The following is a 26,779-nucleotide window of genomic DNA, read 5'->3' as shown; positions in this document are numbered from 1 at the left end:
GCACGCAGCGCAGGAAGTGCTCATGTTCATTTTGACCGCGGAAAGGAAGCGGCTGTCACAATAAATCCGCAGGTGTAAATATTGTAGACTTTGTAAAAAACAGTATAGAAGAAAATAACTAGTAAGATGTTTTTATGATGTTCATGTTTGTGTTTATTTTTTTTGAAGTGACGAATCAAACGTAAGAGCAAAAAATCTTCCATGATTGTCACGTCGGGATAGAGTTCACCTGATGCGGCTTTTATTTGGAAAAGTCATGTAAATTCTAATGCGCAGACTCGGAATTTAAATTGTCAATTTAACGAGTTTCTGAGACAAAGATTCAACATTGATAAAAAACAATTGTATGATTTGTGATTCTGGTATTGAAACTTTAGAACATTTGTTCTTTGCTTGTGATTATAATGACATTAAATTTCGGGTTAAAATGCAGGACAAAAGATGTAAATGATGTGCAATAACTTTATTATGGATTAAGAATTTATTTACAGATGCAGATTTCCGACTCTGACCCCTTATTTATTTATTCCTTATTTCTATTGCTTTTTGTTATATTACAATAAGTCGTAACAGTTCAGTCTAGGATTTGTACAGTTTGCATGTTTTTGCCAACTTGTTATTGTAATGGCCAGATTGTATTAATAAAATAAAGATGTAAACAAAAACAAAAAAAACCTGTGAAGATAAACAAATGCTAGGTTTTTTAAAAATCTGGAACAATGGATGTATTTTGTATATAAATAAATCATTTTTCCCCAGTGGTTTAGTGATAATATTTTATTGTTAAGACAGTTATTCAACTGACATGATCAACTCTATAATTATGTTGAATTTATTAACCTAAATACCATATCTCTGTAGGACTGAAACAGACCACATAAATAAACTCACTCTGGTGTAGTACATCAAATGGTCCCAATAAATACAATACAAACACATTTAACAGGTGTACTTCACTTTCTGCTGTTATAAATCATGTCAAACATGATATGAAAGTATTTCTCTAGTTGCACTAAAAGGCTATTAAAGCTGTCAGAACTTTTTTGTTTATGCTTGATTATTCTGTGATGATTGATTTATTTAATTACCATTTTGTAATTAATTTACATATACACATATGCCATGTTACTGGATGTGCAAAGGTCACTTTTGTGTTTAAACTGAGTAACATTAGGCTCTTCTGTAATATGCAGGAACACAACATTTACAGCAAGATCCTCTGTAAGCATCAGAGTATAATAATTCAAATTTGATTATATTGATATATATTGATTACTTTTGAAGACTTTACAGTAGGATATATAGATAAAAGCATTTTGAAAACACATCTTGAAACTGGGTTGAAAAGAATAACTTACATTTAAAAAATAAATAAGTTAAATTAAATTTAAAATGAAAACATAAATGACTAATATCATAAACATAATGTCGAGTTAATTATTCAAACACAATAAAACAATAATGTTTCCTGCCAGTAGCTTACAAACCTCATTAACAGACAGTAATCTTGCATCTTGTTTTTCTGTCAGGACTCAGCTGTGATACAAGTTTGCATGAATTTGTGAAGCTTTCTGTGTCCAGACTTTATTTAGTTAGTATGAATAAAATAAAGTATTTCTTTTTTTATCTGCAACAAGATGTGTCTGAAACACTTTTCCTTCACAGACAATCATTTTTTAACAGGTTAGAGCTAAATATTGTCTTTCAAATTGTGACATTTTTCTAAGAACATGTATTTTAGATAAATATATCACCCCATAAAAATATTTAGTATTTGTTTTATGCTCCCTGAGTGTTAATTTAATGATTTTATTTGAATGTTTTACACTTTTGACAACTGCAGGTTGTACTTTTGAACATATTTTGAATACATAATAAAACAACCTTAAACCAAAACTTAAACCAGGTGGATAAGTACAATTCCTAAAAAAATTAATAAAAGTAAGCAAATAATAACAATGAAGCCCGTCTGCAGGCTGTAATTTGAAGTAAACGTAGGAAAAAAACGTCACCTTGGTGCAATAAATTCTACGTGGACATCGGAGCCCTGCAGTGTGCGAAGCTGTTTTACTGATTTTTTTTACATTTGCTCACTTTCAGCCCAGCACCTTCCCTCCTCAGTTTGGATGTGCGTGTAAACTCCTATTGAAGTAATAATAAAGCTGAAGATCACAAAACAACATGTTCAAAACCACGCAGTGATTTTATTCACAGAGATAGTTCATGTTTAGGAACACAAGTGGAAGTTCATGACAAAGAAACTGGCGAGGAGTTTCATTCGATCCTGTTCAGACTTATTGTGCATTTACAGAGTGAATTTGAAAATTATATATATATATATATATTACAAACATCCAGAAAAAGGGTTTGAGGATGATTTATCTCATTCATAGCTTAACTGAACTCGTAGCAAACAAACAACAAAAACAGGAAGACGAGTGAATACATTAAAAAAAACAGGAAAAAGGAGGTGGATGAGATGTTTTCATCAGACAAGTAACTTCTTTTTAAGTATGAACTATGGATGTCATTATTATCTCGAGCGTCCAATTCAGATGATGTTTAAAACATTTAATTTACAAGAATATCCCAGGAGGAAATTATTATATTACAAAATACATAACAAAAACACACCATATTCTTTTTTGATTCTGTTGATGGATGTAACAAAAAGATGATGTAAACTATGCAGAGTTACATTAACAGTCATTACAGTCAGTGTAAACAGTCGTGATGCATTCACTGTCCAACACAGCGGTATGTTTACTGTACGTTTCTGCAAAACTCCTTTGAGATGCACTTTGTTTTCAGTTTAAGGAGTAAAGACACAGACATTATTCTTACCCAGTAAAAGGAAGAAAATAATTCTGATGCATTTGGCACCGTATAAATCACAAATATAGTTTCTGAGGACTCCCTGCACTTGTCTACATGTTGCTTTAGCACCATGCAAGCTTTTTTCAAATGGGACTTCACATTGATAGAAGTGTAGACAATATTTCTTTTTTTTTTTCGACCAAATATATTCTCAGTGTTAAAAAAAAACAAAGATCTCTTTAGGACATTTAATTAAGCGACTGAGCTAACTCAGTGAGGTGATGATTAAGACAGAAGCTGTTGTTTTTGGTGACGGCGGAGAAGCAGATTATACTGCAGCAGTGGTTTGAGAAAAATTTTAACATCTTACAGTGAAACCGCATCTCCATTGGAATCTATTATAACTGGCATTAATTTAAACTTATCACAATGATATTAAGAACTTTTCAAAAGTTTTGGTACACAAAAGGAGAGATTTTAGAGTACACATTTAACATCCATTTCACTCTTCATCATTTCATTCTTAATAGTAAGAAACACAGACCCCAAAGTATAAAGATCCCAGCGTTAGATATAACCTTCACTATGCACCTGAACTCCAGTATAACAGCTTTCTGTAAAATTTTAGTGCATATATTAAAACGGGAAAACTGTCAAACTGCCCAACACCTGAGGAAACCTTATAACGAAGAACATCAGAGCTGATCTGAACATTTAGACGTCACATTCAAGTGTTTGTGACACTGAACCTGCTCACCAGGAGTCATGATCTGCATCAAAAACACTTCTCTGATGTCTCAATGGCAGTACAGAAGGTTATTTTGTTGCTGTTTTTTCTCAGCACTACAAATAATTTAAAGGATATGACCTGTTGAAAACTGTATATAATTACCTGACTAATCAAATTATTGGACATTGAAGGGTTTAGTTCATAATTCCTACAGAAACAGATGATGTACACTCAGATGCCAGTTATGGAGGACAAAATATTACAAACAAAAAAAAACAGTACCACAAACTACAGTGAAATGACTATAAAGTTGAATCAACACTCTGAAACAGTTTCAACAGAAACTGAACATTATTGGATTTATTGCAGAAAATGTTAGTGTAAGTTTAGCTGAGTGGATTTAATAAACTGGCAACTGAGTGAACAGGTTTGATCATCCTTTATAAACTAATTGAACTCATTATTTTGCATTCTAAAGATATTTTTTTGTACATTTGGTTTTGCATAGAACTTAATTAATTCTTCTCTTGGACTTGATTTTATCTTGACCTCCTTTAGGTCTGGCCTTTAATTTGATTGGACTCAACTGACATCTTGGCTACAGACAATGAAACAGTAACATTTAGAGTGTAGAGATTCAGTCTGAGCCTTGGAAACACAAATCTGTGATGAAACAAGTTAGACGGAGCATAACATGCTTTTTTGTGACTTTCTGTCATTTATATACTGTTAAAATCTTAGATGTTAAATATAGTCAAAGTTCCAAATTTGACTATTTTACGTTACCTGTTTGCTCCATTTTGAAAAAGTGAGTTTATTACTAGAAGGCTTTAGCTGACAGGGGCAGTGAAGAAGAAACACTCTCGTCATTCAAAACATCAGGTTTCCACTGAGCGCTTCAGTAAAACTCATCAGTAGCTAACAGTGACGCTGTACTGAGCAGCTGGCAGGAAGTGAAACTGTCTTTATACAGTTCACAACTCTACCTGACCTGTCGACTAACCCCCATGTTTCAGGGATAAAAATAAATCAGAAGAAAGTGTTTCGATCAGCTTCACAGGCTTAACAAAGATTTTAAAAAAATGCCCACACAGTGTCCCGAGGACCAGTCAGTTCAACTATCTGAGGTTTGAATTAATACGATTTTCAGTTTTTGATGTGAGTGATTTTTTTTTTTTTGGCAAGGTGGGTCGGGGGAGCTTTATGGACCTGATGTCCCTCTGAATATGGCTTCGATCTGCTCGAGTGTCTTGCCCTTGGTTTCTGGGATTAAGGCGATGGTGAAGATGACGTTGAGGGTGCACATGGAGGCGAACAGCCAGAAGGTTCCAGCGCTGGTTAGAAGAATCTGGAAGAGATCAGAGTCATTATAGACGGAGACGCTTCGGTCAAGGAAAGGAAACCGAGAGGAGGGTTCATATTCTCACAATAGATAATGTAGCTGCAAGTTCCACTTCTCTAATATAGATGTTAAGCATGTTCAACGTGTTCTGTTTGTGGTTTTAAGGAACCCTTATGTGTGATTGCAGGCGGCTCTTTTGCTTTGAAAATACAAAGCAAGAAAGGTTTTCTTCTCTTTGCCAGAGTCCAACAAACTTCTTTTTTGCTCTGCCTCAATCTAATTGCTTTGTGTTTTTCCCCCCATATTTAACTTTATTCAAAAATGCTTTCATGAAATGTCGTGCTGGCTGGTGTATTTGTTGTCATTTCATGTCTTATTGTCTTCTGATTGGTTGGTTTGTAGCTGTGGGTCATAGCAGCAGTAACATTGTGAGAATTTAGTGCCAAATTCCTGACACTGTCAGAGAATATGGGAAAAAAAAACACGAGACCAACGGAAGAGGAAAAATAAAAAGGGGACAAGGAGAAACAAAAACATGTTGGCATTAAGAGTTGTCAGGTAAACAAAATGGAAAACTGAGTTAGTGATAGGAAAAACTAAGATATGTGCGTTCATACTGTATGTCTGTGATAAAGTAGCTACTGTTTAATCCACCAGGGAGTGTTGCTCCCTTGAATATACATCAACAAAATATTTAAATGGCTCTAAAAATACAATAACGCACAAAGGCAACAAGACTGTACATAAAACTGGAAGACAGAGCAAGCCATGCAAAGAACTACAGACAATTATGAATAATGAATGAAGTGCCATTTTATTCTTGGGCTGAAACTACATTTTTTAAAAATAATTATTAAATAATTTGTTGATTATGTTTTCATTTAATTGATTAATTGTTTATAAAATGTCTGAAAAAACTTTAAAAAAAAAAAAAAATTTCTGAAATTTCCCAAAGTGACTTCAAATTCTTCAGATTGCTTATTTTGTCTGACCGATCCCAAATATATTCAGTTAATAATGATATAAAACAGAGAAAAGTAACAAATCCCCACATTAGAAAAACAGGAACCAGAGAATGTTTGGCATTTTTCTTGATAAATGACTTCATTGTCATTGTTTCAGCTCTAGTTTCAGTTAAAGTGGTGGAGTAGAGCTTCTGACTGAATGAACAATAACAGATCCAAAAATAATCCCACATAAACATCCAAATATATGGAAAGCCAGTGAGGACGTGTGTGTGTAATGTTTCTCGTGTTTCCTTTTCTCATAATCACATTCAAGCTCTTGACATTAGAAGCTGCTGTACGTTATTCTGTGAAGATGAAATATTGCTGTCATGATTGCAAGAAAACAGACTTTACATTGAGCTGATGAAACAAGTTAGTCCGTGATCATGAGGAAGTGGTTTTAACAGGATGTTATTGTGAATTCACTGAGTTAATTAATGCTGAGGAAGTGAAATTATAAGGGAAACAGTTTCGGAATATCAAGAAAACCTGAATTTATATAGAGATCACACAACCACCTTTCCATAATCAATAAAAATAGAAAAAAGCAAAGAAGATAAGAAAATTTTCAGCAAAGCCCTTGAAAACGGTGTCCTGTTAAGTACTCACCATCATATCCTGGAAGGTTTTGGTGACTATGAACGCCATGCTCCAGTTGGTGAGCACACAGACAGCGCTGGCAAACCCTCTCACTTTGAGTGGGAAAATCTCCGACATGATCAGCCACGGGATTGGACCCCAACCCAGAGCGAAACCTGAACACAGAAACAAAGTTTAATGAAGCAGCTTCTGTGGAGGAGACTGTCATGATGTACTGTTTCAGGAACAGCTGAATTTACACCCATTTAATCCTGACAATCATCATCACCAGTATGGTTGCTTAATTTGGGCCTTATGCAGGATTAGACGCTTTGCAGATGAAACCTGAATGTATCTTCATGAATTTAAGAAGCATTATCTAACATTATCCAGACAAGATCTGTTGATGACTGAAGCAAATTTTATATACAATGTATATTGTAGAGGTAAGTATTGATGTACAGATGGGATTTGTTGAATGTTTATGGAAAAGACTTTTGGAACGACAGGAGAGGAGGAAGACTGTGAGGGGTTCACCTGGGTCTGCAGCAAAAAGCTAGACGACCAATAAATCAAGCTTTACACAAAAGCAACTCGGGGGGGGGGGTGACAAAAAGACTTGTATCACATTAACTTGATGTCTAGTATAGTGCAACTACGAAAGCAATTTAATACCTGTTTTAGGATCATACTGGTCAACATATTAAAGTATGATCAAAAACCAATTGGAAATATGTATTACTTGATAATGATGTCACAGTCATACTTAATAAATTGACTTTTTGGAACATCTACTCAGTGTGCAGCCATTCTTTGTCTTGAGATTGCTTTTGTCTTATTTTCCTAAAGACACAAAATTATTTCACAGTGTCTTTGGAATCTTGATTCAACACCCTCATTCTTTCTGAGCATTCGAATATAAATGTTTGATGTTACTGATAAGTCAACAATAACATCCTTGACTGGATTAAGAGTTATGTGACCCAGGAGCTCACCTGTGATGAAGATGGCCATGCTGGCCAGGGCCAGCCAGGCCAGGTCAGCGTGGGGCTCTCCACCCACCTGGCTCTGGACGTCCAGCACCAGGTCGCTCGTCAAGGTGGTGCTAGGAACTTTGGATATCAGGTAGAAGTAAACCCCGAACGCTGTGGTGCTGATCGCCATGGCAACACCTTGATGATGAGTGAGAAATCAAACAAAATCTGTCAGGACATTGCAATCCTGCTTAAAGAGAGATGTAAAAATCATAAAAGATACAATACATTCGAATACTCTTGATACCTGACATGATGAGAAGAAGTTTTCTTCCGGCCTTGTCCATGATCAGCGCTGCCACTCCTGTGAAGACCACCTGAATCAGACCCACAATCACTGAGGCCAGGTCACTGTCCTGAAAGACAACAATTAAACATTCGTTTATTCTTTCAGATACAACTGTTTCTGAATCCTTCTTATAATAAGCTAACAGTTATTTGTTCAGTGTGGGTTTCCTAGTTTTGGCTACTATATGGCCAAAAGTACATGAGCACCATTTCAGACCAAACATTTCAGCCATATCTGCAACATGTCATTTCATTAATCTGCTGCTATAACAGCCTCCATTCTTCTGGTTTCAGGATTTCCACCACATGTTGGAACCTGGTTGCAGAGATTTGTTCCCATTCAACCACAAGACCATCAGTAAGGTCCACCACTAATGTTGGGTGATAGGACGTCACTCCAGATCACCGCAAAAGTGTTGGATGGGGTTGAGGTCAGGGCTCTGTGCAGGTCAGTCAAGTTCTTCCACACCAAACTGGGAAAATCATTTCTTTATGGATTGTTATGTTGAAACAGGAGAGGAACAAACACAAACTGTTGACCAAAAGTTGGAAGAACACTATTGCCCAAAATATTAATGTATGCTGCAGCATTAAGATTTCTCTTCATCTGAAGTCCAAACCAGGAAAAGTACACAAATGTATATAGAAGGGGGTGTCCATTGTAGTATATCGCCGGCCTAACACCCAGTAGAAACAGGTATCTATGGAAACACTGACAATACAAGTCTATGTAGTGGGCATGTGCCAAAATTAACATTTTTGTAATTAAACTGAGCATTTAGTTGAGTTTGCCTTGATCTCCCTCTAAACAAATACATGTTTAAAGCCACCTCACCTTGAAATGTGCCTGTTCAAATATGTTTTCAGCGTAGAACATGATGGCATTGATCCCAGTCAGCTGCTGAAAGATCATCAGCATGATGCCGATCACCAGAGGCTTGTAGACACCAGGGTCCTTCAGGTCGGACATCTGGAAACTAGACCCCTGAGAGGAAACAGGAAGATAACGGTCATCGGCTGAAAATGTTCTCATTGACAAAACTCTCAGTAGATAGATACGATCAGCAGACTGCGACTTCATTGTCTGGAGCTGCAGACTTGACCTTCTGACCCAAACAGTCTCTGTGTTTTCTTCAATGTTTCCAGTAGTGATTGCATTACCACAGAGGAGGAAGGAGCTGTTGTAGTAGCGTTGTAGCTCCTGGTTTTAAACAGCGTCTACTGTGGTGACTTCATGAACCATACTGTTATATGTAGACGCCGTCCAACGCTCTCTCTTTAAACCAGCTGACCGCCAACTCACCTGCTCGTCACAGGCGTCCTCAATGCGGGCACACTCCCATTCGACGGGGGCGTCCGGTCCTCGCAGGAAGCGCAGCGCCTCCTCGGCTTCCCGCCTCTTGCCCTGGGACAGCAGGAACCTGGGCGTCTCCGGCATGAAGCACATACACACCATCAGCAGCGTCGGTGGGATGGAGCTGCAGATCGCCAGCCAGCGCCAGTCCAGGTATAGACCTGCAGGAGCGGGCGAAGGATTGGGATTGACTATGGATCAGTCTCAGTCTGTCCATCACTCACTCGACACCAGGAAACAATTCATAGACTACTGACAAAAACTAAGATAAGAGATCATATTACCGTCCTCTTAATGTCTCTACATTCGTTACCAGTTTATTACAGAATCAATTTTAAGATTCTAATCATGACTTTTAAAGCACTTCATGGCTCCAGACTGTATTTCTGAATTATTCGCCTCTTATCAAGCTGAACGTAGTCTGAGTGTCGTCCAGGTTTAAGACTTTGACGGAGCTTTTGCTGTGAGGGCATCTCAACTCTGGAGCAACCTGCCTGATGAACTCAAGTTTGCAAATTCAGTGTTTTCTTTTAAATCGTTTCTGAAACACATTCATTTCAAAAGGCTTCTTAATAAGCTCTTTTATATATTTTATTTAAAATTTGTTTTTATTACTATTATTTTACTTCTGAAAATATATTTTACATCATTCCCTCAATTTTAGAAAATTTGTCTGCATGTCTTTTTTTCATTTTGTAATCTCTGGGTTTTGATACGTGTTATATAAATAAACTTTATTAGTATTATATTATTATTATTTCTGATGCCACTGACTGATGTTTATTGATGTTTGTGATGTCACTGCTCCATTCTGACACTTTCTAAATAACACTGACCTTCTGCATTTAATTTATATTTATGTAAATTTGCAAAGTTCCAACGGTTTCAACAGTATTTCCTGTTTTTGTTTTGCAACCACCTAACGGCACAATGGTGACGTTGTCTTCATTTATCTCTCATGTTCCACCCACCTTCCTACATACTGTGGTTAGCTAACAAAATGTTTTTTTTCTGTTCCTCTTCACTTTTAATTTCATTTTCTCTGATTGCACTTAACAACTGTCACATCGTGTGTTACGTTCTTGACCTTTTGTTATACAACCTATTTTCATTGTCGCCATAATACCAAGAGAAAGACTGTAAAGATCATACTTTTATAGATTTATAACAAGATGGTTGTACAACAGTTGCATCACATTTGGTTTTTCATAACACTAATTTAATAACACACAGTTATCTCCTGTGTTGCTTCTATTTTCTGATTTTACTACTTTAAAACACGGAATAACTGATGAACTAGAAAAACCACAGTCTAACTAAGATGCAAAATTTACTGAACAACAAAATTATTTTGTTCTATGAATCAGGAATCAGACTGAGGGGATGCTGAGGGGTCCTGAACCCCCTTTAAGGGACCTCCTGATTGAAAGATGAGTCCTATTCTGGATTAAACTTGACTTTGTCCTTTTGTCCCACTTCTTAAAACTCCAAGATCTGAGGTTTTCCCAGAAGTGTTCCAAACATGCCGAGTGACTTTACACTCGCGACTGTCTTCATCTGCTGCGTCTAAAAACACATTTCTCTGCTGAACCGATTGTTACGCTTTATTTTCTACACTATTAACCTTTCAGCCGAACAGCAATTGGTTTGTGATGCAGCTGAATGAATCCCGCTCCGGACACCAGAGGACCTTAAAGAAACTCGAGACATCCCACCACACGTGACACAGCAGATTCTTCTATTGGGTAAACGTGAATGGTATGCAGCTAACGAGATTAGCAGCAAGCAGCTAGGTTCAATAGGGCTGCTGTCGAAGTGGCCGCGGAGGAATGTGATCGTATCTGAGGATGATCACATCACATGACAGCCAGGTTTTGGTCATCTCTTCTACACAACCTTTGATCTAGAGCTTTAAAGCAGTGTAACATCCTCAGAATAATCGATTGACGTCGTCACTGGGTGTTGGATAGCGAGTGACGAAGGAATCAATACAGATGATGACAAGAAACAATTAAGATATCACACATTTGATAGATAAGACAGGCAGATTTGTGGGTTTCAATAGTAAGTTGTATGTTTCATCATGGAAAAACTCTCTCAATGATTTACAGCTTGTAAACTGCTGTGGCAGAATAACCTCACATGACATCAATGTGAAGTTTATTAAGTTCCTTCACATGCTGAGAAAAAAAGAAGTTTAAGGCCGCAGCACGTACGTACCTGCGAGATATACTCCCATGATGCCGAGCACCACCATGAGCTGCACGCAGGAGCCTAACGTCCCTCGAACACGTTCATGACACATCTCAGAGATATACAGCTGATCCAAGAGAGAAAAACAGGTCAAGTTAGGGAAGGATTTATTGTTATTATTATTTTTTTGGGGCATTTTGATAGTGACAGTAGAGAGATGACAGGAAACAAGGAGAAAGAGAGAAAGAGATGGGGGGATGACGTGCAACTTGCGTCAAACCATTTAATTTCAGGCATTTTAACAGACTTGAGAACAAACAATGATTTACTGCTTTGCTCAAAGACGCTTAAACAAGTTCTGAAAAGTCCAGGCGACTAAACAGATGATTGACAGAAAAACCAATAGTTTTGATAACGATAATAATATAATTGTGGGGATATTAGAAATAGAGATGATAATACTACAATAAGACATTTATCAAGAAAAAGTGCCACATTCTCAAATGTGAGGATTTGATACCCATCACCCCTTTAATGGGTTTTATTGGACTGTTAGTCAGACAAAACAAGTAAATGAACACCTTGGACTTTGCTGCCATTCGATAGATTAATTATTAATAAGAAAAATAATAGAGAAATGAACAGATAATGAAAAGAATCATTAGTTGCAGCTTAATTTCAAGTACCTGACAGTCTGTTAAACTGCTAAACTCTACTCACAACTACATTACAATGACTCCAACAGTAGAAGAAGTTTAACTGAGCAGCAGTCCAACATTTTGGGAAAGACGTTTGTAGATCATTAAACCTCAGCGTAAGAACATTAACTTTATTTCTCTGAGTTGCATAAAGAGATCAGCTGAGGACATCATCAGTCTGCAGACTTAAGCATATTCCAGTATTACTGTGAAAATACCACAAACAAATATGCAGGTGAAGAAATCTGACCTCAATGGAGGTTTAAGAATAATAAAATTCCTGCCTTTAACTGATTACTCATCTGTGTTTTAATATGCATATAATTGTAGCGAGGCTGGCGGCCACAGGGCGGGACGTTACAGCAACAACAAGAGGACAAGAGGAAGAACAGCCAGAACATGTCAGTGTCATGGCGGAGGAGATGAGACAAACAACAGGTGCTTCTTACCGGGACGACCAGCGAGGTGACTCCGCTGGCGACGCCGGTGAGCACCCTGCCGAGGTGAAGCATCCAAACGTTCTGTGCCGCGATGATGATGGTGAAACCGAAGACAAACGGCAGCGAACAGAACATCAGACTGAGCTTCCTGCCGATTTTCTCCACCATCCAGCCGCCCAGCAGGCCGCCCGCCGCCGCTCCCAACGTCACGATGGACTGAAGACACAGACGACACAAAGCTTAATGTTGACAGAATACTTTCTATGATTTAATCAACATTTTCCTCCAGCATACTGTATGTAGAGGTAAATGTCTAAATTCTCTGGTTCCAGCTTTAGTCCTCTGTGACAGTATCTTTGGTTTGTGGACTGTTGGTAGGTTTCATCTTGGACTTTGGGAAAATGGTGATAAACATTTTTCCCAAATTTTCACAAATTCACGTTTACATACACATAGAATTTATGATTATACACATTAAATCACTAAAAAGGATCAGGAAGATATAATAATGATCATGTAAAAGTATGTTTGCTGATCTCACAAAATCTCATTTAAAAAAAAATATTTTGCTAAAAGACAATAAATACAAGAATATAACAAAATAGTAAAACATCATGTAGACGTTTGTATTTCTATTTCATATTACTGTTACTGTAAAGTTCTTACTGTGAATATGAGACATACTGACACAGTGAACTCTGTAAACAGACTGTTTGTATGATGTCATTCAGTTTTGATAAATACTTCAGTTGGCTGTAGAGGAAAATCTGAATTTACTGCTGTATATGAGTCTTAATAAGGAATAAAATACAGAAACATAATTTCATTGTCTTCTGTCTTATTGGCAAAATCCCTTTGACTTATGACTTGTCCAAACTTTAGCAAATTTCCTTTTGCTGGCAGTGATGCACTTGTTCATTCATTTATTTGACTTTTGAAACAAGAGTTGCTGGTTTTCTCTTTGTGTATTAAATATCTTTGGACTGTCGGTTGGACAAAACAAGACATCTAATGACATCAGCAAGGACGCTAGGAAAATGTGATGGGCGTTTTTCACTATTTTCTCACATTTTATAGACGTTTTATTTGATCAATTAAAGGAGAAAATAGTCTTAATAATGAAAATAATTGCTAGCTGCAGCCATAATAAATAGATGTCATGATTGCATGTAAAATTAAAGTCTATAATGGAAGATATGCCTGAGTTGATATTGTGGTTTAATGGTGCAAATTCCCAAACAAATTCCACACAACTGATTGACAATGAACCTGGGGCCCCTGGGGCCCCTGGGGGTCTGTGGGGTCAGAGGGCAGTTGCCTACTTTGCCTGGTTGGTAATGCTTCCTTGCCATAATCAGATGGATTTTCATGTCGTTTATTAACTTTGTTCTGTCCAATTCTTCTTTACTTATTAAAAATGCAGCTTCGCTCTAGATGTAAATAACCTCTGTAATTCTTCCATATTTAGCTTCACACATAATTAAGCAAGATTTAATTTCAACTACATTTTTGATTTTGCATTTGACTTTGATTAGTGTGAGAGCTCTTTTCTGTGTTTCTTTTATACTATAAATAGGTTTTTCAACTCAAATGAATCAGTCAGACGTGTTTGGACGACATGTGATACATAAAACTGCTGAGAAAGTTAAAAAAAATGGCTTTGAAGCATGTGATATTAAAGAAGCGTTCACAATTTTACAAGTGTGTCTTAAAACAACAGTCAGGAGCCCAAATGAACATTAAACATGTTTTTCTTGCTGTAATCATTCCTCCTGTTCATACTGACCATTAGAAGATCCCTTCATAATGACCTTACAATGGAAGTGATGGGGGACAAAATCCACAGTCCTCCTTCTGTGCAAAAATGTATTTAAAAGTTTATCTGAAGCTAATATGAAGCTTCAGATAAACAAAAGCGTCCAAATAAGTCAAATCAAGTAGATATCTTTCAACGTTACAGTCTTTTTAGTGTCAAAATCCCTCTTTTTGTTACTATACTTCCACCTGCAGCTCAACAGGGAAACACAAAGAGGGAATTTGATGCTAAAAAGACTGTAAATGTGTCAGATATCCACTTGATATGACTAACTCAGACTGCTGAAGACTCATATAAGCTTCACATCAACTTTTAAATGACTGTGTGGACACACTGTGGATTTTGGCCTCCATCACTTTCATTGAAAGCACATTTGAAGGATCTTTTAATATCCAGTATGAACAGGAGGAATGATTACAGCGAGGACTGCTGTTAAGACACACTTGAAAACCTGTGAACCTGTCCTTTAAATCATTATGGCTTTTCCATCATACCCCAAACCAGGAGGCCTGGACATCGTCCAGCCGCAGCCGAGGGTCTGAGATCTGGGTGAGGTCAGGGATGGCAGGAGAGCTGTAGCCCAAAACAAACCCGAAGCTCATGGGGCCCAGGACGGACGCAAATGTTGCAAGGTACAACTTCCTGTTCTTCACTTTGCTGTGGACATAAAGAGGAACAGAGCAGAAGGTAGACAGTAAAGGTTAAAGGTTACAGTGTCACACACGATCAAAGGTCAGTTCAGCTGCTTGTGTAGGTATGTTTCCACAATAAAGTGCTTCAGATAAAGAGCAGAATTCTGCAGATTGATTTATAATCCATTCATGTTTCACATTGCATGATAAAATCACTGTTAAAAAATGTCTTGTTTCACTGCAATCACACAGTGAAGTATGATTTTATCACAGTAACATTGATTTTAGCACAGTAATGTTACATTTAATAAACATTTTAAACACTAAGGACGATTTATTTTTATGGTTTATGGTTTATGAGGTTAACTTGGGTGACTTTTCCTACTGCTCCAAGTGGGGCAGTGGCAATAATACTACATGACCTTAATGAGTTGGTTACATATTCAATATTATTGGATCATATGATGATGATATGATCTCACCATGTTATCATTCTACACATTGCTGTTGCCCTCCAAGCAAACTGTAACTCAAAACTAACAAAATGAGTTATTAAAGTTTATTGTTTTACACATATGAAGAGTTTAGCTTCATATAATGTACAACAGTTCATCACTTTGAATAACAATTTGATCATTTAATATCTGACTTTGCATACATTTTAAATATATTGACATCAAAAACAATCATTTTTAATTCTTTTTTTATATTGTGATAATGATTTTAACCATATTGCCTGGTCCTGGGTCCTGACTTGAAACTGCTTGAGTTGTGTAATCCTGCAAGTTTGCATTACTTTTTCTCAAAGACATTATTTCCTTGTTACAATTAACAGTACCTGTACCTACAGTACAGTTTGCTTTCTTGGTCTGTTATGTTTACACATGTATTGCATGTTTGTTCATCCTGGATGACGGATCCCTCCTCTGTTGTTCCTCCTGAGGTTTCTTCCATTTTTCACTGTTACAGGTTTTATTAGGGAGTTTTTTCTTATCCGCATGGAGGGTCTAAGGATAGAAGATGTTGTATTGCTGAACAGATTACAAAGCCCCCTAATGCAAATTTGTGATATTGGGCTATACAAATAAAAATGTACTTGAATGACTTGACCTGACAATAAGTGAAGATTGACTGCATTACCTCATGATGATAACAACATAAACTCTATGTAAACTTGAGGTTCAGTGTGAATAACACAACTTAAGCCACCTTCGAGTGTCTGCTAATTGATTTTCATATGGCACAGGAGTGAATGGAAATGAATGAACCCCTCAATAGTAGAAAAGTGCATTCAGACGTCTAAAACACAGCAGCACTGTTTGCAGGATGGTTATATATATGCAAAGTATACATGATAAGTAATGAATGGGCGGAAACATGCAAAACCAGTGGAATATGGTCCTTTATCAGTTGATTTTTGTGTCGATCATGCAGTGAACTGTGTGTTATTCACCTCAGATAAGCCTCATGCTCAGACATGAGTCCAGTCGGATCCTCATCACCTCCCTCCGCATCCAGGAGCCTTCTCCTCTCGTTCTGGATGTCCATACTGATCCTGATGTTTGCCCTCTCTTGTTGTTCTCCTTTTACATGGATCACAAGTCAGTCCACACCAAAACAACTCCTGAAGAAAACCAACAGCGGCTGCAGTACAAACAGGACACCGTGCAGCCACACGGGGACGGGATCAGAGAAAATGAACTAAACGGAATCACAGGGAGCCGAGAAGTAAACATCAGACATTTCAGCTGAGAGTATCTGACCAGCTAATAATCGCCTGTCAGCGATGATTCTTGCTTCCTCCACCAGTGCTAACTTGCTTTGTCAACGTTTCAGTCAGCTGATCATGTGCACGCCTGTTATCCCGGATATGGTTTCCGTTTTCAAAATACAAGTATTCACGTAGCGAGCTAGTTAAGCGCTTGTTATTTTAATCGTTTAACTACATATAGAGGAAATACACATGTGCGCTTTTATCACTATCAAACTGAAACACAGACTTTTTGGCATTCACCGTTTCCATTGAGAATTAACGTAGCTAAAGCCACTTCCATTAGCAAAGCTGTTAGCTAGATTATTAGCCATGGCTGTGAAGACAGAAGCACAGACGTGATGTTTTTAACATCTGTTTAAAGTTAACATCTTAGCTACAACACTATCAGCGCTACTGAAACCGGAATATTACGCGGTTTAACGCTGTATAGACGACAGTTAAACCGCGGCGGAAGTGACAGGAGATGAACTCTCACTCACTGTCGAGACTGTGTTTAGAAAATAAAAGCCTCTTCCTCCAGCCGCTTGGCTTGTTGGAGGTTGGTTTCCATGGTAACATCTATAGTTAGCCATTGGTTTCCATGGTGACATCCACAGTTAACGTTTACCTGCTAAGTGAAACAAAGAGAGGAACTAACTAAACTTCAGTGAGATAATTCATGTCAGCTATTTGATACAATGGACACTTCTGAGAAGAGAAATGAACAAACGGTAATCTCTAATATTTCGTTGAGAAGCAGTAACGTTTGGTAAAAAGTTACTAACGTTAAGTTACTAACGGTTACTGACTGGCGGTTAGCTCAGTTAACTAACACTAACAAGGTTACCATTGTATGGTTCAACTTGAAATGAGTTCACTGTTCACCTGTTAATTTGAAGCTAACTAGCAAGCTGTTTTTTAGTAGCTATATTAACACATCCCAAAAGTTATTAAAGTAAAGTTTGAACATTTCCTTTTAAAACATTTAGCTAGTTAGCTAAATGTGGCTAATATAACACAACCACTAAAAGAAGTTACAAAAATTACAGTGACGCAGCATTAAAGGACAGCTTTACAATTTTTCAAGTCTGTCTTAAATCAACAGTCAGGAGCCCAAATGAACATTGACAAATGTTTTTCTTGCTGTAATCATTCCTCCTGTTCATACTGACCATTAGAAGATCCCTTCATAATGCACTTACAATGGAAGTGATGGGGGACAGAAACAGTCCTCCTTCTGTGCAAAAATGTATTTAAAAATTTATCTGAAGCTAATATGAAGCTTCAGCGTCCAAATGAGTCAAATCAAGTAGATATCTTTCAACAGTCTTTTTAGTGCCAAAGTCCCTCTTTTTGTTACTATACTTCCACCGCAGCAGTCAGTTGTCTTTGGATTACATGGAAGGCACTTCAAATTGAATGTATTATTATTATTATTATTATTATTCAACATAAAAGCAGTTATCAAACTGTAACTGATGCTGAAAATTGCCCACAAACAAAACTGGATATCAAAATCAACAATATTTTCACATAACTACCCTCATACCTAATTAACTAAATAACAAACTAACTAAAACAGTGATCTGGTGTTGAGAAAATATATATTTACAATCTTCTTTTTAGAATTTGCAGTGGAGGGTAAACCCGCCTTAACGTTGTTCATCTGGTTGTATAAGTAGTGCTGCTAACCCACCTTTCTAAACTGATACACTGTAATTATTAATCAGATTCATCAGTTCATAGTAAGTAGTGCTTAATATAGTCTACATAAGATTGTGTTTTTTATTTTTCAAGAAAAATATATCCATTCAATCAACAAATTTTGAACTTGAAGCTCATTTGTTGTGTTTTCATTCCCTAGAAAAGCGGAAATGTGTTGGAATTTAATAATAAACCTTTGTCATTTGAATGTGTCCCAGCAGGTAGAAGAGCAGAGTTTATTTCCCACTGCTGTGTCAGAAGAGGAGCTGGATGAAGCCCGGAGGAAAAACACCCTCAAGCAGCTTTTTGGCTCCAGTAAAATCTTTCTGGCAGGAGAGAAACACCCTCAAAGAGCAGACCTGCAGGGGAGCCTCATCATACAGAACAAGGCTGCACAGCAGTGAGATTCATGAACACAAATTAAAGAAAAAAATATTTTCAAAAGTGAATGAAAGGGTTCTACTTTAGCCTTGCTTACAGTTACAGTATGTATGAAATGATAGTGTTTTATTTTGATGCTCAGGTACGTTCTCTGTAAGAGAAGCAACACTGGCCAAAGATCATATCTGTGTTACAAATATTTGAAGGCTACATATGAGGGACATGTGATGAAAATATGTGCAAAGTTGGAGCAGGTTATCCAGTATGCAGCTTATGATGTTTTTCTTTGCAGTTACACTGAGGGAAAAGAAGCAATGGGAAAGTCCCAGTATGAGAAGGCTGTGATCTGCTTCTCCAAAGCCATCGCACTGCAGCCAGAACAGGTGGACAAACAAGTTTTTTCTGTTAAAGAGGTCTATGTTTCTAAATTACCTGTAGTAATAATACTGTGTGTTTTCTACCTGCTGGTCTATCTCAGTGTGCTAACCTGTGCTGTTGTGTGTTTTAGACTCAGCTGTATGTGAACCAGGGGGAGGCGTACCTGCAGCTGTGTGACTTCCAGTCAGCAGCAGCCTGTTATAAACAGGCCTGGCTTCTGGAGCCTGAAGCCTTCAGTACCCGCTTGGCCTTTATCTACTACCTCCATGTAAGAGTCTCCTCTCCACACTCCTCTGTTCTGGCTGCTGCACTTTATTGTTACTGTTACATGTACACTGTAGTGTTGTGTGATTTAGAGTAAAAGCACAACAGTAGGAGAAGAATGAAACTTGACAAAATGATTCTGTGATACTTAAAAACAATAGATATGAGGAGAATTTGGTAGTTTTTGGGTTAAAAGTTTGAACCTGGTACTGACAATTTGTGCAAGAACAAGTACCTGTAATTTATTGGCTGTTTGGTTTATGTATGCAGTCATATATATTGTTTACTCAGGAATTCAGGCTTATTCTGCTGTCTGACTGATTATAAGGTACCCTTGATAAATGTTTCAGCCATAAGACAAATCATAAAATAATCTAATGACAATCTTTCTCCTTCCTTCTGTCCTCAGGGTCAGTGTTTGTTTGATGGAGGCTCTTTCTTGGAGGCTCTGGAGGCCTTCAGCAAAGCTGCTGAGGTGAAGCCTGGCTGCAGGGCCTACGAGTATAGAAGGTCAGGACCCTCCGTTACTGAGATCTGAATGAAAGCTGAGAGTGTGTGATCAGGTTTACTAAGATTGTCTCATAAAAAATGTAAAAACCTTGCTCTTTACAGTCTGTATAGTAATGCATGTTATAGATAAATTAATCCTATTATAGCAGCTTGAGGTTCCCTGTCTAGTTTGATTTCTAACTCACACACATTATTCATTCATGTTTTTTGTACTTTTTGTCCCAGTCTGGCCTGTCTGTCAGCAGCAGGTCAGTACAGTGACTGTCTGAAGCTGGTGAACAACTGGATGTTTGTAGACGGTCCCACGTCTGACCTTTACGTCCTCAGAGCCCGACTGCACAGACGTCTCAACCAGGTCACAACTGCAGGAAGCTTCAAATACCTAGAAACCAGCAGCATATACACTTTATTGTAAAGAAAGCTGCTGCTGTAAAGAATCAGGTAGTAAAATAGAAAAGTAAAATGACCTTAAATCTGTACGTCAACAGCACTGCAGCGCTGAAATAACAAAATGTTTTTAGTTTCTCCTTTTTGACAAAGTAAAGTTCAGATAAAGAGACTTTTCTATCACCTTAAACTTGAACACATTGACATAATCTTCATGGTTGAAGCAAAAATGGAACAACCTTATAAAAACATTTCAAATGTGAATAAATGGAAGAAAAATACGATAACAAGAGTTTCCAGAGAAGTTAGAACAATGATGACAAACATCTTGAAATATAAGCTTACTGACATCAGTTTATCTAACCCTCCTGTTGTCGTCGGGTCAATTCTGACCCGGGAGGATAACAGGTGTCATTATGTGCTGTCATCAAAAAAACTGAAATGGTTTTAAAACAGCATCTTGACTAAGAAATTATGAATTATTTTAAATATAGTTGAGATCAGAGGAAAATATGTTGAAGGATTATGTCAGACAAGTTTAGTCAGGATACTGTTTTGAGTATTTAGACACAGTAAATGAGTTGGTCAAACTGTATACAGTTACATAGACATGTATGTACTGCAGCTACTCTAAACACACAATCAAATAACCATCAGTGATCGTCTCTCCCATCCAGGCGTCACGATGTTACCAAGATGTGAAGTCGGCTCTGGCGTTGAACCCGACGTGTCTGGAGGCCGGAGCGCTGCTGCTGCAGCTGCAGGAGACCAGCGAATGGGCCAGACAGAAGGCCGTGGACAGATCTCTGAGCGGCCAGCTGCCTGACGCCCTCTGTATGATCAACATCGCTCTGGCCAACAGCCCGCAGGACGGACGCCTCTACCTGTTCAGGTGGACGACATGAAACACTCAAACAATCGTTTTCTCATTGTTGATGAACCAATTAGTTACTTCTTCAATCAATCAGTTTATCATCTAGTATAAAAACTGTGAAAAAGGTGACAAGGGTCAGTTACAAGTTACTAGAGTTCAAAGTGATGTTTCTAATTAGCTTGTTTAGTCTGAAGCCTTTGACAGTAAAATACTGTAAATGTTGGTATATTTAATAACTGACAAGATGTAAACAGTTTAAACTTAGAATTAGATTTAAAATGATTTTTTCCATCTATTGGCTAATTGTTTTATCAACTCCTCATTTCTACAGTAATTCAGTTGAATCTATTTCAGTTTAATCTTCATTTCAATTAAATCCTGTTGATATAAATTCAGTTTAGTTTAGTTTAATTCAATTCTCTCCATCAGAGGGATTCTGTACCGGCGTCTGAAAGACTTCACAGCAGCCATCGAGGATCTGGTCCAGGCTGTCGAGCTAGACGAGGAGGTTGGTGAGGAGTCCAGAGGTCAGATGGAGGCCACGGATGAGGAGGAGTGCGGCTCCGTGCAGAAGGAGGCGCAGTTTCAGCTGGTTCTCACCTACAATGATTTTGCTGTTCAGTGCTTCAGCAGGGGCCTCTACGCTGAGGCGGTGCTGCTACTCAACAAAGGCATTCAGGAGGAGAAGAGCCAGGCGGGCCTGTACCTGAACCGAGGAGGTGAGGCCGTACACGTGTGTGTGATGGGGGAGAAAACACAAGTTGTCCTTTTAAATCTGCAAGCTGAAAAGAAAGAACATCTAGTGAGACGTTTGTGAAGTTTAACTTGTTGTTGGCGTGTAGTGAAAATGACATGAACCTACAAAGTAAGATGAACATATTAAGTGAAACTGAAAAGGTGCAACTTGACAAACCTGATTTTCAGCAGTAGAGTTTGGAGAGTGTCTCCAACAATCTATGCACAGTTTTTACTGTTTCACCACAACTTACATATAGATACAATAAACTGATATTAACTAAAAAGGGTTTTAAGTTACTGAATATACTCTCAGAAGTGTTGATTATATTATACAGAAGCAATTCAAAGTGCTTTACAGAGTGATGAAACAGTAAAAATTTGGTTAGGACATAGATACAGACAGACATCATACACACACACAAACAAACACGTAAACAATTAGTCGATTTATCAATCAAGTCAAAAATAAACAACAATTTTGCTAATTGATTCTTATTTATTGGTTCCACCTGGATCTGCTGCTTTTCTCTCACTGATTTAGTTGGAAATTGAATATTTTTGGGTTTTGGACTTTTTTTTGCTATTTTCTAACTTTTCGACCAAACAATGAATTGACAAACTAATTGACAGGAATGGAAATTAAAATAGAAGTTTAATTAAAATCACAACTGGGGCCTATTTCACCAAAATTGCAACATGCACGCCGTGACTTGCAACATGAGATCATTTCTTCTGTTGTTAATTTTGACCCATGAGTGAGTGATAGGACTGTAGGACTTGCAAATGTATCTGTATAATCTGCATGGAAGCAGCGCCTGCAGATCTCTGTCATGAAACAGACCCCTGATCTATGAAATGAAGTGACTAAATGAACTAAATGAACTAAAATTGTGTGTGTGTGTGTGTGTGTGTGTGTGTGTGTGTGTGTGTGTGTGTCAGACTGTTTCTTTATGCAGGGGGAGTGGTGTTACGCTCTGGCTGACTACCGGCAGGCAGAGGAGATGATGAGACCTGACGACCCGGCTGTCAGACTCCGCCTCGCCGTCCTCTACAACACGCTGGGCTCCCTCTGCTTCCAGGAGGGGTCAGACACACACAAACACATTAACATGCATAGAAACACACAGGTGATATGCTAACATCCTCATAAACACGTCAATAAACAAGAGAAAGCAAGAGAGTAAAGTCATCTTGATTAGATAATGATGGTGTTGTTGATGTGAGTATGTTTGTGTACATCTGTAGGTGTTTCCAGGAGGCAGCTGACAGGTTTTCTCTGGCCATCCAGTACAACCCAACAGTAGGTCACTACTATGAGAGCAGAGCCAAGGCTTTCCGAAAGCTCCTGAACCTGGAGGGAGCCAGATCGGACTTCATCCGCACGCTGATCCTGGATCCCACCAACAAGGAGGTCAGAACTTCATCTCACCCTCTGGATCCTCAGACGTCACACAGCAACAGAAGACTTCCTCTGAATGCACTTAAACACAACGTGTCTCATTGTCATCTCAAACTTTTACATCATTATTATTATATTATCTTTTGTTGTCTGTCAATAGAACTTTCATTTGTAAATGTGTCACCATCTACTGAATTTTTCTTTGATCTTTTCATTCAGTGAGAGGAACATACTTTAGGTTACATCCACACTAATATGTTTTCATTTTTAAACACATAACTTTTGCTACATTTACACCCAGCATCCACACTACTGCTGTGTTTTCAAACCCCTAAAACAGAGACTTATGAAAAGCTGTTGACTCCGTTTTATTTTGAAACCCCGGGGGGTTGCATTTTATTCTGGACGGGCAATGACACAACAGACCCGCTTCTACGAGGGTGCAAAAGCATGCATTGCACCCTCAGTTGAAATTTGGGATAATAAACACCTTCAGATGCTGCAGGGATTTAATGACCTGAAGGTGAGGCTTTTCACACAGTATAAAGCAGCTCTGGGCAACAGATACTGTAAGAATCACCCACATTCATTACATGCGCGCCCAGTGTACGTGAACGGTCCTGTGATATGTATAGTTTTAAATTGAAAACGTGTTAGTGTGGACGTGGCCTTTTTTCCATATTATATTGAGTCCTTCAGTAATACAACACATCGATATTGAGATACTGCTGTGACAATAACAACAATATTACTGAATAAATAATTTTTTGCTTCATATAGTGGGTACATGTAAGTTTCTTTATGTAAATCTTGTGTGTTTAGCTGCCTCCTATGCTGATGAGCCTGTTCCCCGGACGCAGCATGTCAGATGTTCTGTCCAGTCGAACAGGACAAGCAGTCAGAGCCCAGCTGACGGACACCATCCAGGCCTGCAGCTCCTCGCCAGATCAGCAAAGCGACACGTACCCGCTTCACGCTGACTGTAGAACAGCTGACAGAACATCAGCAGCAGAAAACAGAAGCACATTAATGATTCTGTGTTAATGAATGAATAGAATGAATGTTTTTATGGACTGAAATGACACTCAGCTCACTGTTAATCTGTCAAAATACAACTGTTCCTTTTTTGCCAAATTAAGATGTGTGTGTCTTGTGTGCTATGACGTGTTCACAGACTGAGTGAGAAGCTCCAAATGATGACTCTGACCAGTGACAACACAGCGAGCCAATCAGAAGACTCATCTGAAGCAGGGAAGGAGTTGAAGTTGAATGTAAATCAACAGGAGCTGCAGATGATGATGATGAAGAGCACTCTGCAGGTACTAAAGGGAAGATGATAGCTGATCAGTAGAAGAGCCATAATTATAGATATAGTTCCTCATTAAATTCAGATTTGAACAAAACTCTACTAGTAAAAATAGTAAAAAAGTCAAATAAAATATCATATAATAATAATAAAAATCCATGTAAACCCACACAAAGCCATGCAGGAATAATACCTTGATTTTTATTAAATGATTAATAAAATAATAAAAGTCCTCCATGAAGGAGCCACTTACAAATGTTTCAGAACCCTTTTCAAGCATTTTACTTTAAATTAAGTAGATTCAGATTAGATCTACAGGACATGTCCAAATAAACTTTTAATGTTTGTAGGGAAGCTTAAAAAAATCTGTGAGTTGTGATGTGCAACATTGGCTCATTTCCTTTCTTGATTGATGTAGTTCATGTCGTTTTTTGAAACATTTATCGGTGTTATCGTGCTGAACTCCAGCTGTTCCTCTCTGTCGACTGCAGCAGACCAATGAAGCGGTTCAATCGCTTCTCCATCAGCATCCAGCTCTGCACCACACCGGCCCACCGCCTCCATCCACACAGAAGAACCACACCAAACCACCTGTAGACATGAGAGGAAGTCATTCTGCAACAAGAGATTTGGGATGTTTGGAGTCCACATCTAAGAAATGATGGTGGAATTACTCACTGTGCTTTTTGCTTGCATTTTTTACTTTAATTTCTCCTTGACTCAGACTTTAAAATAATCAAAGTAGACAGTTAGTGTTTATAGCCGACTACCGTTTGTAGTTAATGACTTAAAATACACAAAACCACCATTCTGCTCCTTCAACCTGAACTTATGATTTGAAGATAGAACAGTAGAGAGAAATCATTCAGCACAAGAAAAAACACAACAAGACAGAACAGCAGTGACAGTAATGACAGCACAACAGTGTGGTATGATCCTTTAATCAGGATGTTATTATGTAGTCCGATAGGTGGCAGCAGAGGCTCAAATTTAGCTCGATGACATTACTCTTGAGTCCTCAACTACTGTGCAACTAAATGTTTGGGTTCTGGCTCTGCAACAGCTCTTCCTCTACATTGTCCAGGTGATCTAATTTATCTGATTTGCTTAATTGAGAATAATTCTGTGACACCTCAAACATGAATGAGTGAGTTTTTTAAAACCACTGATTCAAATGTTTCTTTGGTCAAACTGTGTGTTGAACTGTGGATCTTTTTTTTATGTTTTTCTCCATGTCTTTATGTCACTTTATGTCATTTTTCAAGTAGTTATATAGTATGTAAATGTTCATAAACATTAATAATATTAAATTAAATTCCCATCCATCCCTGAAGCAGACCTGCGTTCAGTTTGGGTCAGGAGGAGGGTTGTGATGCACATCAATCCTGTCAGATTCACAGCAAACCGAAGTTGCGTCACTCCGTCGTTTTGAAAGGGGGATTACTTTCTCTGACAATTTATTATAAAACCCAAGACGGCATTTTTATTTAACGTTGAAGTGCAGCAGATGGTCTTAATTACTGTAAATTATGTAGCAATAAACAGCACAAGAGTTGTCTTAACTTAACAAGCTCAAGCCGTCACACTGTCTGAAGATCTGAAACAGCTCTGACGAGGATGTATGGTGTGTTGTTCGATCATGTCTAAAGGCAAAAATATTTATACTTGTTTTTCCAAATGGTGATGCTGAAAGTCTGTCTAGCTGAGACATGATGCACAGTCTCTCTGCAAAGGCCTTCATGATGTTACACTCACAATTACACGTGAAAAGTGACAGAAGTAGTGTGGAAAGAGAAAAAGAGCTTAAGAGAGAAGTGGTTATTGTTGGAAAAATGATATTAATTTAAGCTCCATTTATTAGCTTTTTTAAAAATAACATTATTATACCTTAATCATTTCTTTCCAGTGAGCTCAAACTAATGCTGGCAGTCTTGTTGTTCAGCAGAAGTAGTGAATCTGATTGAGTGTTGTAGTGTAACACTGGTAATCGGTGTCAGCAGAGTGAAGACGTGTTGTGGCTGCAGCTCTGCGGTGTTTCCTAGGAGGCAGCTGACCTCGCAGCATTAACAACAGCTGTGGCAACAGCTGACACACAGAGAAAGGACCTGTGGCACACTGGCTGCTGTCTCACAATATAAAGTACCCACACCACATA

At 38.0% G+C, this 26,779-nt stretch overlaps 2 protein-coding genes across 4 annotated transcripts; one reads left to right on the top strand and one right to left on the bottom strand.

Annotated features, from left to right (window-relative positions):
- Positions 1-2,182: 2,182 nt before the first annotated feature.
- slc2a8 (solute carrier family 2 member 8) lies at positions 2,183-16,822 on the bottom strand. Its single transcript, XM_044333387.1, has 10 exons — positions 16,384-16,822; positions 14,793-14,955; positions 12,492-12,698; positions 11,372-11,471; positions 9,101-9,312; positions 8,633-8,782; positions 7,757-7,865; positions 7,471-7,647; positions 6,506-6,651; positions 2,183-4,895 (listed from the first exon to the last, which is right to left on the bottom strand). Exons 1-10 carry the CDS (start codon positions 16,476-16,478, stop codon positions 4,749-4,751), a joined length of 1,506 nt encoding a protein of 501 aa, XP_044189322.1. The 5' UTR covers positions 16,479-16,822; the 3' UTR covers positions 2,183-4,748.
- Positions 16,823-17,281: 459 nt separating this feature from the next.
- Positions 17,282-25,957, top strand: LOC122968251 (tetratricopeptide repeat protein 16). Of its 3 annotated transcripts, none has more exons than XM_044333328.1 (13): positions 17,282-17,414; positions 18,609-18,787; positions 19,061-19,151; positions 19,277-19,414; positions 19,820-19,920; positions 20,146-20,275; positions 20,985-21,199; positions 21,611-21,900; positions 22,859-23,003; positions 23,165-23,330; positions 24,141-24,280; positions 24,493-24,637; positions 25,116-25,957. In XM_044333328.1, exons 1-13 carry the CDS (start codon positions 17,382-17,384, stop codon positions 25,284-25,286), a joined length of 1,944 nt encoding a protein of 647 aa, XP_044189263.1. In that variant the 5' UTR covers positions 17,282-17,381; the 3' UTR covers positions 25,287-25,957. The 3 variants fall into 3 exon arrangements, with proteins under 3 accessions (XP_044189263.1, XP_044189255.1, XP_044189246.1); XM_044333320.1 differs by having other exon boundaries at positions 18,606-18,787; XM_044333311.1 differs by having other exon boundaries at positions 18,600-18,787.
- Positions 25,958-26,779: the final 822 nt, after the last annotated feature.

The sequence above is a fragment of the Thunnus albacares genome, chromosome 2 (assembly GCF_914725855.1).
Source record: "Thunnus albacares chromosome 2, fThuAlb1.1, whole genome shotgun sequence".
Taxonomy (NCBI): domain Eukaryota; kingdom Metazoa; phylum Chordata; class Actinopteri; order Scombriformes; family Scombridae; genus Thunnus; species Thunnus albacares.
Note: the sequence above shows the minus strand (reverse complement) of the source record. Positions and strands in the feature narration are given on the sequence as shown.